Source organism: Microcaecilia unicolor, chromosome 2 (genome assembly GCF_901765095.1).
Source record: "Microcaecilia unicolor chromosome 2, aMicUni1.1, whole genome shotgun sequence".
NCBI classification, from domain to species: Eukaryota; Metazoa; Chordata; class Amphibia; order Gymnophiona; family Siphonopidae; genus Microcaecilia; species Microcaecilia unicolor.
In genome coordinates this window covers 317213583-317227222 of record NC_044032.1, presented here as the reverse complement: position 1 = coordinate 317227222, position 13640 = coordinate 317213583, and the positions used below count along the sequence as shown (strand labels likewise).

General features: G+C 48.5%; 1 protein-coding gene across 4 annotated transcripts in view; it reads left to right on the top strand.

Annotated features, from left to right (window-relative positions):
* SLC44A1 (solute carrier family 44 member 1) overlaps nt 1-13640 on the top strand; it is an 851962-nt gene that overhangs the window by 293898 nt on the left and 544424 nt on the right. For all 4 annotated transcript variants that reach the window (XR_003941047.1, XR_003941046.1, XM_030194328.1 and 1 more), the window contains exon 4: nt 13487-13623. Coding sequence is in view for 2 of the 4 variants with exons in the window: in XM_030194328.1 (XP_030050188.1) it covers nt 13487-13623 (137 nt within the window). In the remaining 2 variants the exon portion in view is untranslated. The remainder of the gene's footprint in view (nt 1-13486; nt 13624-13640) is intronic.

Genomic DNA, 13640 nt, shown 5'->3' with positions numbered 1-13640 from the left:
AAGCCCCGCGGTTCCACCCACCGTTCCTATTGAAAACATAGCCAATCCAGGACACTTTAAGTGCATGAAACCCCGTTGCAAAACATGCCTTACGACCATCGAAGGCTCAGATTTTGTTTGCAACGATAGGACATACACATTAAAGCATAGAACTACATGTCGGTCAGTGGGCATCATTTATTACATCAAATGTCCCTGCGAGAAATACTATATTGGCAAATCAACTAGGTCTTTACATGATAGACTCATTGAACACCGTTCACGGATCCAAGCTCAAAATTTTGGAGCACCCATGGTTCAACATTGGGTATCCGAAAAACACACCATTGAAGATTTAAATTGTATGGTGATTGAACAAGTGATCCCCTCCGATAGAGGAGGCGATCTAAACAGGAAGATTTTACAACGTGAGACCTTTTGGATTTTCACATTGGACACTATCGAACCTAGGGGACTGAATACATATACTCAGTGGAGTTGTTTTTTCTGATGTCATAATCTTTTCTCCGAGGACAAGCAGGCTGCTTGTTCTCACGACTGGGTGACGTCCGCGGCAGCCCCCACCAACCGGAAAAAAGCTTCGCGGAACGGTCGGCACGCAGGGCACGCCCACCGCGCATGCGCGGCCGTCTTCCCGCCCGTGCGCGACCGCTCCCGCCAGTTCCTTTTTTTTCCGCGTCTGGAGAGAGTCGTGCCCCGCCACTCTCTCTGATTCAGCCGCCGGATTTACGATCGTGCTTTTTCTTTGTTTATTTCGGTTTAGTTACCGTCCGGTTTCTTTTTGAAAAAAAAAAAAAAAAGAAACCCTGCGCGTGTGGAGCACGCGCTCCCTTTTTTCCCTCGCTTCCAGCGGGGACGCTGCATTGCGGCCTAGTGGCCGCACGGTCGTTTCCTTTTCGTGGTGTGATTTCAGCCACCATTGACGACTTTGACTTCGCCGACGCGATTTTTCCGTCGATGTCCTCGAAGGTCCCGAGTGGATTTAAAAAGTGTGGTCGCTGCAGCCGGCCGATCTCGCAGACCGACACCCACGCTTGGTGCCTCCAGTGCCTCGGGCCGGAGCACAATATCAAGTCGTGTTCTCTGTGTCTCGGTCTCCGGAAACGGACTCAGGTTGCGAGGCAAGTTCTGCGGGACCTTCTTTTTGGAACTTGCGCCGGCCCCTCGACGTCGACCTCGAAGGCATCGGTATCGACGCCCGGCCCTTCGGTACCGGTATCGATGCCCGAGACATCGGCACCGATGGCAGCGACCCCAGGAGAACAGGTCCCGTCGGCCAGCCGGTCCTCCGGTGAGAGTGGGGGTGAGAGGCCGCGTGGGCAGTCGGCCCCGGTCACTCCCTCAACTCGTGGGCCACGGGACCGAACCCTGTCTGACCCGGTACCTCGAGACCGAGGGGGATCGACCTCCTCCTCCTCCATGCCTTCCGGCGCCGGTGACGGGCATCGTAAGAAAGATAAGAAGCGTCGTCACCGGTCGCCCTCGGTGCATCCGGATATCGGAGAGGAGGCGACGCCGAAGCGTCATCGTCGAAAGGAGAGGTCTCCGTCGGTTGTGGAGGTACCGACGCGTCGGGGTTCCGGCACCTCGGTGCCGTCTCCTGGCCCCCAGCAGCTTCTGGCGCCGACACCCCTACCGGCCCCACCGCCTTTCCCGGCAGCGGGCCTGGACGAGTGCCTCAGAGCCATCCTTCCGGGATCCTGGAAGGGCTGATGCGCCAGGCTGTGCCGGCGCCGGGGGTGCTTGCGCCCTCGGCGCCGATGACTGTGGCGCCGGCGAGCTCTAGCCCGGCGCCGGGGCCGTCGACACCGCCGCCGCTTGCGGTGCTGGTCTCAACCGCCACGCAGGTGGAGTCCCCGTCGACGTCGATGGAGGAAGCTCCGTCCCCGCCGGCGCGGGAGTCCACCGCTCGACGACACCGAGACCTTGGTGCCTCGACGTCGAGCCGGGCCCGGTTCAGGACTCAGCTACATGAGCTTATGTCCGACACCGAGGATGAGGACTCGTGGGGGGAAGAGGAGGACCCTAGATATTTCTCCTCAGAGGAGTCTACGGGCCTTCCCTCGGACCCCACGCCTTCACCGGAGAGGAAACTCTCACCTCCTGAGAGTCTCTCCTTTGCCTCCTTTGTGCGGGATATGTCTATTAGCATTCCCTTCCCCGTGGTCTCTGTGGAAGAGCCGAGGGCCGAGATGCTCGAGGTCCTCGACTATCCATCACCACCTAGAGAGTCCTCCACGGTGCCGCTGCACAATGTCCTTAAGGAGACGCTGCTTCGGAACTGGGTGCGACCATTAACTAACCCCACCATTCTCAAGAAAGCAGAGTCCCAGTACAGGATCCACTCCGACCCAGAGCTAATGCGGCCACAATTGCCCCATGACTCAGCGGTCGTGGATTCTGCTCTCAAGAGGGCACGGAGTTCGAGGGATACCGCCTCGGCGCCCCCGGGGCGGGAGTCTCGCACTCTGGACTCGTTTGGGAGGAAGGCCTACCAATCCTCCATGCTCGTGACCCGCATCCAATCATACCTGCTCTATATGAGCATTCACATGCGGACCTGTGTGCAGCAACTGGCGGACCTGGTCGAGAAGCTCCCGCCGGAGCAGTCCAGGCCTTATCAGGAGGTGGTCAGGCAGCTGAAGGCGTGCAGAAAGTTCCTGTCCAGGGGTATCTATGACACCTGTGACGTGGCATCTCGTGCTGCGGCCCAAGGTATAGTGATGCGCAGGCTCTCATGGCTGCGTGCCTCTGACCTGGACAACCGCACCCAGCAGAGACTGGCCGACGTCCCTTGCCGGGGGGATAACATTTTTGGTGAGAAGGTCGAGCAGATGGTGGACCAACTGCATCAGCGGGAAACCGCTCTCGACAAGCTCTCCCACCGGGCGCCTTCAGCATCCACCTCCACAGGTGGACGTTTTTCCCGGGCCCGGCAGGCTGCACCCTATTCTTTTGTGAAGCGTAGGTACAACCAGCCGGCCCGAAGGCCTCGTCAGGCACAGGGACAGCCCCAGCGCGCTCGTTCTCGTCAACAGCGTGCGCCTAAGCAGCCCCCTGCGCCTCCACAGCAAAAGCCGGGGACGGGCTTTTGACTGGATCCACGGGAACATAGCCGCCCTACAAGTGTCCGTACCGGACGATCTGCCGGTCGGAGGGAGGTTAAAATTTTTTCACCAAAGGTGGCCTCTCATAACCTCCGACCAGTGGGTTCTCCAAATAGTGCGGTGCGGATACGCCCTGAATTTGGCCTCCCTGCCTCCAAATTGTCCTCCGGGAGCTCAGTCTTTCAGCTCCCATCACAAGCAGGTACTTGCAGAGGAACTCTCCGCCCTTCTCAGCGCCAATGCGGTCGAGCCCGTACCACCCGGGCAGGAAGGGCAGGGATTCTATTCCAGGTACTTCCTTGTGGAAAAGAAAACAGGGGGGATGCGTCCCATCCTAGACCTGAGAGGCCTGAACAAATTCCTGGTCAAAGAAAAGTTCAGGATGCTTTCCTTGGGCACCCTTCTGCCAATGATTCAGAAAAACGATTGGCTATGTTCCCTGGATTTAAAGGACGCATATACTCACATACCGATACTGCCAGCTCACAGACAGTATCTCAGATTCCGCCTGGGCGCACGGCACTTTCAGTATTGTGTGCTGCCCTTTGGGCTCGCCTCTGCCCCACGAGTGTTTACCAAGTGCCTCGTGGTGGTAGCGGCCTACCTACGCAAGCTGGGAGTGCACGTGTTCCCATATCTCGACGATTGGCTGGTCAAGAACACCTCGGAGGCAGGAGCCCTCCGGTCCATGCAGTGCACTATTCAGCTTCTGGAGCTGCTGGGGTTTGTGATAAATTATCCAAAGTCCCATCTCCAGCCAACCCAGTCTCTGGAATTCATAGGAGCTCTGCTGAATACCCAGACGGCTCAGGCCTACCTTCCCAAAGCGAGGGCCACCAATCTCCTGGCCCTGGCTTCGCAGACCAGAGCGTCTCAGCAGATCACAGCTCGGCAGATGTTGAGACTTCTGGGTCATATGGCCTCCACAGTTCATGTGACTCCCATGGCTCGTCTTCACATGAGATCTGCTCAATGGACCCTAGCTTCCCAGTGGTTCCAAGCCACCGGGAATCTAGAAGATGTCATCCGCCTCTCCACCAGTTGCCGCACTTCACTGCTCTGGTGGACCATCCGGACCAATTTGACACTGGGACGTCCATTTCAAATTCCACAGCCCACGAAAGTGTTGACGACGGATGCATCTCGCCTGGGGTGGGGAGCTCATGTCGATGGGCTTCACACCCAGGGTCTGTGGTCCCTCCAGGAAAAGGATCTGCAGATCAACCTCCTGGAGCTCCGAGCGATCTGGAACGCACTGAAGGCTTTCAGAGATCGGCTGTCCTGCCAAATTATCCAAATTCGGACAGACAATCAGGTTGCAATGTATTACGTCAACAAGCAGCGGGGCACCGGATCTCGCCCCCTGTGTCAGGAGGCCGTCGGGATGTGGCGTTGGGCGTGTCGGTTCGGCATGCTCCTCCAAGCCACGTACCTGGCAGGCGTAAACAACAGTCTGGCCGACAGACTGAGCAGAGTCATGCAACCGCACGAGTGGTCGCTCCACGCCAGAGTGGTACGCAAGATCTTCCGAGAGTGGGGCACCCCCTCGGTGGACCTTTTCGCCTCTCAGACCAACCACAAGCTGCCTCTGTTCTGTTCCAGACTTCAGGCACACGGCAGGCTAGCGTCGGACGCTTTTCTCCTCCATTGGGGGACCGGCCTCCTGTATGCTTATCCTCCCATACCTTTGGTGGGGAAGACCTTACTGAAGCTCAAGCAAGACCGCGGCACCATGATTCTGATAGCGCCCTTTTGGCCCCGTCAGATCTGGTTCCCTCTTCTTCTGGAGTTGTCCTCCGGGGAACCGTGGAGATTGGAGTGTTTTCCGACTCTCATCTCGCAGAACGACGGAGCGTTGCTGCACCCCAACCTTCAGTCCCTGGCTCTCACGGCCTGGATGTTGAGGGCGTAGACTTCACTGCGTTGGGTCTGTCTGAGGGTGTCTCCCGGGTCTTGCTTGCCTCTAGGAAGGATTCCACTAAAAAGAGTTACTTTTTCAAGTGGAGGAGGTTTGTCGTGTGGTGTGAGAGCAAGGCCCTAGAACCTCGTTCTTGCCCTGCACAGAACCTGCTTGAATACCTTCTGCACTTATCCGAGTCTGGCCTCAAGACCAACTCAGTAAGGAATCACCTTAGTGCGATTAGTGCTTACCATTATCGTGTGGAAGGTAAAGCCATCTCTGGAGAGCCTTTAGTCGTTCGATTCATGAGAGGCTTGCTTTTGTCAAAGCCCCCTATCAAGCCTCCTACTGTGTCATGGGATCTCAACGTCGTCCTCACCCAGCTGATGAAACCTCCTTTTGAGCCACTGAATACCTGCCATCTGAAGTACTTGACCTGGAAGGTCATTTTCTTGGTGGCAGTTACTTCCGCTCGTAGGGTCAGTGAGCTTCAAGCCCTAGTAGCTCATGCTCCATATACCAAATTTCATCACAACAGAGTAGTGCTCCATACCCACCCAAAGTTCCTGCCGAAGGTGGTGTCGGAGTTCCATCTTAACCAGTCAATTGTCTTGCCAACATTCTTTCCCAGGCCGCATACCCGCCCTGCTGAACGTCAGTTGCACACATTGGACTGCAAGAGAGCATTGGCCTTCTACTTGGAGCGGACACAGCCCAACAGACAGTCCGCCCAATTGTTTATTTCTTTCGACCCTAACAGGCTAGGGGTCGCTGTCGGGAAACGCACCATCTCCAATTGGCTAGCAGATTGCATTTCCTTCACTTACGCCCAGGCTGGGCTGACTCTTGAGGGTCATGTCACGGCTCATAGTGTCAGAGCCATGGCAGCGTCGGTGGCCCACTTGAAGTCAGCCACTATTGAAGAGATCTGCAAGGCTGCAACGTGGTCATCTGTCCACACATTCACATCTCATTACTGCCTCCAGCAGGATACCCGACACGACAGTCGGTTCGGGCAGTCGGTGCTGCAGAATCTGTTTGGGGTGTAAATCCAACTCCACCCTCCAGGACCCGAATTTATTCTGGTCAGGCTGCACTCTCAGTTAGTTGTTCTTCGTAGGTCAATTTCTGTTGTACCCTCGCCGTTGCGAGGTTCAATTGACCTGGGTTCTTGTTTTGAGTGAGCCTGAGAGCTAGGGATACCCCAGTCGTGAGAACAAGCAGCCTGCTTGTCCTCGGAGAAAGTGAATGATACATACCTGTAGCAGGTGTTCTCCGAGGACAGCAGGCTGATTGTTCTCACCTACCCTCCCTCCTCCCCTTTGGAGTTGTGTGTTTCATCTTTTGCTAGTCATTCAACTGGCGGGAGCGGTCGCGCACGGGCGGGAAGACGGCCGCGCATGCGCGGTGGGCGTGCCCTGCGTGCCGACCGTTCCGCGAAGCTTTTTTCCGGTTGGTGGGGGCTGCCGCGGACGTCACCCAGTCGTGAGAACAATCAGCCTGCTGTCCTCGGAGAACACCTGCTACAGGTATGTATCATTCACTTTTTCTAAAGCAATAACTTTCTCTAAAAGCAATAACGTTTTTAATGCAATTACCCTTTGTTTATAACTCTTGTTGTTGTAGTAATAATCCTGGTCTCTATGAATGTATTCGTTATATAAGTATAAAACACAATTTGGTTTGTCTTCAGAATTCATTTTGAGCACATTTAAGCCTCTCATAGACTTGTTATTAGTCTTTAGCATAGATAGAAGTCTCTGGTGCAGACTTTTTTCTTGAAGCTGTGTTGGATGACGTCATTTAACCAGCTGGCGCGGCTGTTCATTAATAAAAGGACACCGTCGCCATTTTGAGTCAGGCAGAGAGGTATTGCACATGCATTTGAGGCGGCTACTGGGTAAGCCAACAGCGTTTTAGATAAATAAATGAATGCAAGTATTGTTAGTATACAAGTAGTTACTGGATGTATATATTTTTTTCTTTTGCACTTAGAATTGGTGACTCCCCCTTGACAAAGTTGTTACGAAACGGGGACCTGTCGGGGTTCAGAGAGCACCTACTCGCTCAAGTTAAGTGCTATATAAACTTTGTTTGTACATCTTTAAAATACAAATAAGTGAATAGTTAAGGTTGGTGGAGGTAGAGTCAATGATTAGAATACACACACGGGTAATACACCCAGTTATTGGGTGAAGAAATATCACTTTGTTTCGTGTGACAAATATGAGACCACTCCACTTTAGACAATTAAAAAAGCAAGTATAAAACACACTTGCATTCATGTGTGTTTGAATATTTTGTTATATATTCTAGAAATAAGCAGTGGATTTTTCCCAAGTCCATTTTAATAATGGTCCATGGACTTTTCCTTTAGGAAGTTATCCAAACCTTTTTTAAACGCTGCTAAGCTAACTGCTTTTACTACATTCTCTGTTGAGTGAAGAAATATTTTCTCCGATTTGTTTTAAATTTACTACTTTGTAGCTTCATTGCATGCCACCTAGTCCTAGTATTTTTGGAAAGAGCAAACAAGCGATTCATGTCTACCCATTCCACTCCACTCATTGTTTTATAGACCTCTATTATATCTCCCCTGAGCCATCTTTTCACCAAGCTGAAGAGCCCTAGCTGCTTTAGCCTTTCCTCCTAGGGAAGTCGTCCCATCATTTTCGTCGCTCTTCTCTGTACCTTTTCTAATTCCACTATATCTTTTTTGAGAAGCGGTGACCAGAATTGAACACAGTATTCGAGGTGCGGTTGCACCATAGAGCGATACAAAGGCATAATAACGTCCTCATTATTGTTTTCCATTCCTTTCCTAATAACATTCTATTTGCTTTCTTAGCGGCCGCTGCACACTGAACAGAGGGATTCAACGTATCATCAAGGATGATGCCTAGATCCCTTTCCCGGTCGGTGACTCCTAATGTGAAACCTTGCATTACTTGACTTTAATTCGGGTTCCTGTTTCCGACATTCATCACTTTGCACTTGCTCACATTAAATGTCATCTCCCAGTCTCGTAAGGTCCTCTTGTAATTTTTCACAAACCTCTTATGATTTAACAACTTTGAATAACTGTGTCATCAGCAAATGTAATTACCCTTCTCTAGATCATTTATAAGTATGTTAAAAAGCAGCAGTCCCAGCATAGACCCCTTCTCCATTGAGAATACTGACCATTTAACCCTACTCTCTGTTTTCTATCTTTTACCACGTTTTTCATCCACAATAGGACACTACCTCCTATCCCATGACTCTCCAGTTTCCTCTGGATTCTTTCATGAGATATTTTGTCAAACGCCTTTTGAAAATCCAGATACAGAATATTGACTCACCTTTATCCACATGTTTGTTCACTCCTTCAAAGAAATCCATGCTTTTGAATATGCTCTGTAATTTTATTCTTTATAATAGTCTCTACCATTTTGCCCTGCACTGACATCAGGTTCTGTAGTTTCCTGGATCACCTCTGGAACCTTTTTTAAAAAATCGGTGTCACATTGGCCACCCTCCAATCTTTCGGAACTATGCCTTGATTTTAAAGATAAATTACATATTACTAACAATAGTTCAGTAAGTTCATTTTTCAATTTATCTGTACTCTGGGATGAATACCATCTGGTCCAGGAGATTTACAACTCTTTAATTTGTCAAATTGCACCATCACATCATCCAGGTTTATAGAGATTTCACTCTGTTTCTCTGACTCATCAGCTTTGAATACCATTTCTGGCACCGGTATCTCTCCCAAATCTTCCTCTGTGAAGACCGAAGCAAAGAATTCATTGAATTTCTCCGCTGTGGCTTTGTCTTCCCTGATTGCCCCTTTTACCCCTCGGTCATCTAGTGGTCCAACTGATTCTTTTGCCGGTTTCTTGCTTTTAATATACCTTAAAAAATGTTTACTATGTGCTTTTGCTTCTAATGCAATCTTTTTTTTTTTTTTTTTCAAAGTCTCTCTTTGCCTTCCTTATCAGCGCTTTGCATTTGACTTGCCATTCCTTATGCTGTTTCTTATTATTTTCAGTCGGTTCCTTCTTCCATTTTCTGAAGGATTTTCTTTTCGCTCTAATAACTTCCTTCACCTCACCTCACTGGCTGTCATTCGGTCTTCCTTCCTCCTTTTTTAATACATGGAATATATTTGGTCTGGGCTTCCAGGATGGTATTTTTGATAAGCATCCAAGCCTGCTATAAATTTTTGACTTTCGCAGATGCGCCTGTATGCTTTTTTTTCACCGTTCTTCTCATTTTATCATAGTCTCCTTTTTGAAAGTTAAACGCTGATGTATTGGATTTCCTGTTTATACTTACTCCAAAGCTGATATCAAATCTGATCATATTATGATCACTGTAATCAAGCTGCCCCAGCACCATTTCCCACACCAGAATTTTTCCTTCTCTTGTTGGATCCTGTACCAGCTGCTCCATAAAGCAGTCCTTGAATTCATCGAGGAATTTTACCTTCCTAGCATGCCCTGATGTTACATTTACCCAGTCAATATCGGGGTAGTTGAAATGACCTATTATTGTGTTGCCCAGTTTGTTTTCCTCCCTAATTTCTGATAACATTGGACGGTAGTGGGCCCTACTGTGCCTTCTAGAGACTATCTGTTAATGCGGTGGCAGAATATTTAAGTTTTAGAAGTATGGGGAAAAGGGTTGTACATTATGGGAACTAGTTAATAATGCTTGCTTCTCATTTTTATTTTTTTTCTAAGACTGAACTAGGCTCTACTGTGCCTTCTAGAGGACTATCTGTTAATGCTGTGGCAGAAAATTTAAGTTTTAAAACTATGGGGAAAAAGGGTATGGAGACTAGCTAATAAAGTTTACTTTTTTTTTTAATGCTGTGTTTATCAATATCCTACAGTTCCTCTTTTAAACCCAATCTTTAAGTTACCAAGCACAGAATAAAATAATGTCACTTACCCACAGAAATGTCCTCTCCTCTCAGAACTTGTCAGTTCACATGGTTAACCCCCATTAAAATAGATGTGTGAAAACAAACATGAGAAAAAAAATACCCCAAATTAGGAAAGCTTTAGGGGGAAAAAAAACAAATGTTTCTTGCCTGCACATACACCTAGTCATTTTTCTGGAAATGATTCAGGCCAAACAGGTAGAAAAGTCAATGGCAAAAGTCAGAAGGATGTTTGGGTGCATAGGGAGTGGAATGGCCAGTAGAAAAAAAGATGTGGTACTGCCTCTGTTCAAGTCTTCATTTGTGTACAATTCTGTGGACTGCACCTTCAAAGGAATATAAATAGGATGCACTTGGTCCAGAGGGTTGTTACTAAAATGGTCAGTGATCGTCATCATAAAGGGGAGGGGAGATACGATAGACATTTAAAAACCTCCATGGAATTAATGCACAGTACACAAGTTTCTCAACTGAAAGGAGCTCTGGAATGAGGGGGCACGGGATGAAGGTGAAAGGGGCACAGATTCGGAAAGGAATTGAAGGAAATAATTCTTATGAAAAAGAGTGGTGGATGCATGGAACAAGTTCCTATTGGAGGTGGTAGAGCCCAAGACTGTAGCTGTGTTCAAGAAGCCATGAGATAAACACATAAGATCTGTAAGAGTAAGAGATAGTAGATGGTATAGAACAGGCTTGTCCAATCTTTTCCTGTAGGGGCCACATTTTTTTAAATTTCGTAACACTTGGAGGGCCAAAACACTACCGCCATTATTTTGCTGCATATGACGGTGCCCAGCTTTTATCCAGTCTCTCTTATGTAATCCCCCCCCCCCAAACGCCTTCACCTAGTTTTTTTTTCCCTCACCTGGCTTGAGCTGCAGAAGAAACAGCAGTATTCCTGCTTCTCCACCACGATTTGGCTCATTGCAAGTCTGCAAGCTTGAGCCACACAATGCTGGAAGTTCGGATTGATCTCGTGGGACTTGAAACCGCAAGATCAACCTGAACTTCTGGCACTGTGTGGCTCATGCTTAGAGACCAGAGCTGCAGTGGGGAAGCGGGAATCCTGTTGTAAGCACCACCAGAATTGCCAAGCTTCCGAGTGCCAGAAAAAAAGCACTTGGTGGGCTGGGTTCTGGCCTGCAGGCTGTAGGTTGGACAAGCCTGGCATAAGTATCTCTAAAGGAGAAGAGCATATAGTTGATGGTATAGATGGGTATACTGAATAGGCCTAATAGTTTTTATGTATCTATGTTTATAGTATGTGCTATTTGCTGCCCATAATTTTGGGGGTAATTATATAAAGATTTCTGTGTACACGTAATCCATTTTACATACAGAAAAAGACTTTATCAAACTACATGACTATCAGGCTTATTTTTGAAAGAGAATGACGCCCATCTTTCGACACAAATCGCAAGATGGGCGTCCTTCTCACAGGGTCGCCCAAATCGGTATAATGGAAAGCTGATTTTGGGCATCCACAACTGCTTTCTGTTGCGGGGACGACCAAAGTTCCCGGGGGCGTGTCGGAGGCGTAGCGAAGGCAGGACTTGGGCATGCCTAACACATGGGCGTCCTCGACCCATAATGGAAAAAAAAAAAGGGCGTCCCTGACGAGCACATGGACAACTTTACCGGTCCTTTTTTTCTTACGACCAAGCCATAAAAAGGTGCCCAAACTGACCAGATGACCACTGGAGGGAATCGGGATGACCTTGCCTTACTCCCCCAGTAGTCACTAACCCCCTCCCACCCTCAAAAAAATGTTTTTAAAATATTTTTTGCCAGCCTCTATGCCTCTGTGCCAGCCTCAGATATCATGATATCATTTCCTGCATTCCTCCCCGTGAACTCCGCTCACTGGAAAAATCTCTCTTGTCATCCCCCTTCTCCTCCACTGCTAACTCCAGGCTTCGCTCCTTTTCTCTTGCGGCACCTTATGCCTGGAATAGACTTCCTGGAGCTATATGTCTAGCTCCATCTGTACCTGTTTTCAAATCTATGCTGAAAACCCACCTTTTCACTGCTGCTTTTAGCTCCTAGCCACTACTCAATTGCCCTCCCCTTATCCCTTCCTTCCTTCTCACCCATTACTTTCCTCACCCGTAACTGTCTTGTCTGTCTGTATTATTTAGATTGTAAGCTCTTTTGAGCAGGGACTGTCTCTTTGTATCAGGTGTTCAGCGCTGCGTGTGTCTGGTAGCGCTATACAAATGCTAATAGCAATGATATCATACCCAGCTCCATGACAGCAGTATGCAGGTCCCTGGAGCAGTTTTAGTGGGTGCAGTGCACTTCAGGCAGACGGACCCAGGCCCATCCCCCCCTACCTGTTACACTTGTGGTGGTAAATGTGAGCCCTTCAAAACCTACCAGAAACCCACTGTACCCACATCTAGGTACCCCCCTTCACCCATAAGGGCTATGGTAGTGTTGTACAGTTGTAGGTAGCGGGTTTTGGGTTGCTCAGCAAACAAGGTAAGAGAGCTATGTCCCTGGGAGCTTTTTCTGAAGTCCACTGCAGTGCCCCCTACGGTGCTCAGTTGGTGTCCTGGCTGTCAGGGGGACCAGTGCACTACGAATTCTGGCTCCTCCCACGACCAAAGGGCTTGGATTTGGTTGTTTCTGAGATGGGAGTCCTTAGTTTCCATTATTGCCGAAATTCAGAAACGACCAAGTCTAAAGATGACCATCTCTAGGGCCGACCTAAATGTCAAGATTTGGGCGTCCTCGACCATATTATCGAAACGAAAGATGGACGCCCATCTTGTTTTGATAATACAGGTTTCCCCGCCCCTTCGCCGGGACATCCTGCGAGGATGTCCTCAGGAAAACTTGGGTGCCCCTTTCGATTATGCCCCTCCACGTATTACTTTGAATCAACCTATATAGGGATGTTCTGGGGGCATAGTTTAGGTGAATCATGGAGTTGTACTGTACATGCATATTTTATAAATTACACAAGTACACGCTTATAGTACATGCCCACATTTACAGCAGTCTCAGAACAGGTGTGAATGTGTACCAGTATTTTTGTGCTATCAGGGCTGATTTTGGGAACTTTTTCTATAAAGACACATGGATGCTTTTTAAAATAAGCACTTTTTGAACTTCACACTTGATGCGTCTTATTTTAAAATCCAGGTTTTTTTTTAATCAATCTCATCCAGTATCCACTTCCATTGGTCAGTTTTGGGCAGGATATCGTCAGTCACCATGCAGACCTGTGAAATGTTGCATTTGATTGCAACCAAATCCTAGCAAATTGTGTTTGTGTGTATACGTTGATTTGAGATATGATAAAGCTCCATTTTTTTCTGAATTAAATTCTTACATAGGCCTTGGAGAATATCTATGCGTTTACATGCATACAGTTTCTACCTATATAGTTATGGAGTGAGCTAAAAGCTCAGTGTAAACTGTTCTATTGCCAGACTGTTGCAAGAAAGCAGGTGTTTACAGATTCTTTACAACCAACTTCAGGCTTGGTGAGATATAATTTTGCTGTGTCATTAATCAGCATTTAATTTTTATTTATTTTTCTAGGTATGTGTTCTTTTTGGATCCTTGCAATATAGACCTGATACATCAAAAGATCAAATCTCTTGCCCTTTGTGTGTCAGCATGCCCAAGAGAAGAGTTAAAAACATTAACCGATGTCCGGAAGTTTGCAGAAACTAATGGTGAGAAAAAGAAATTA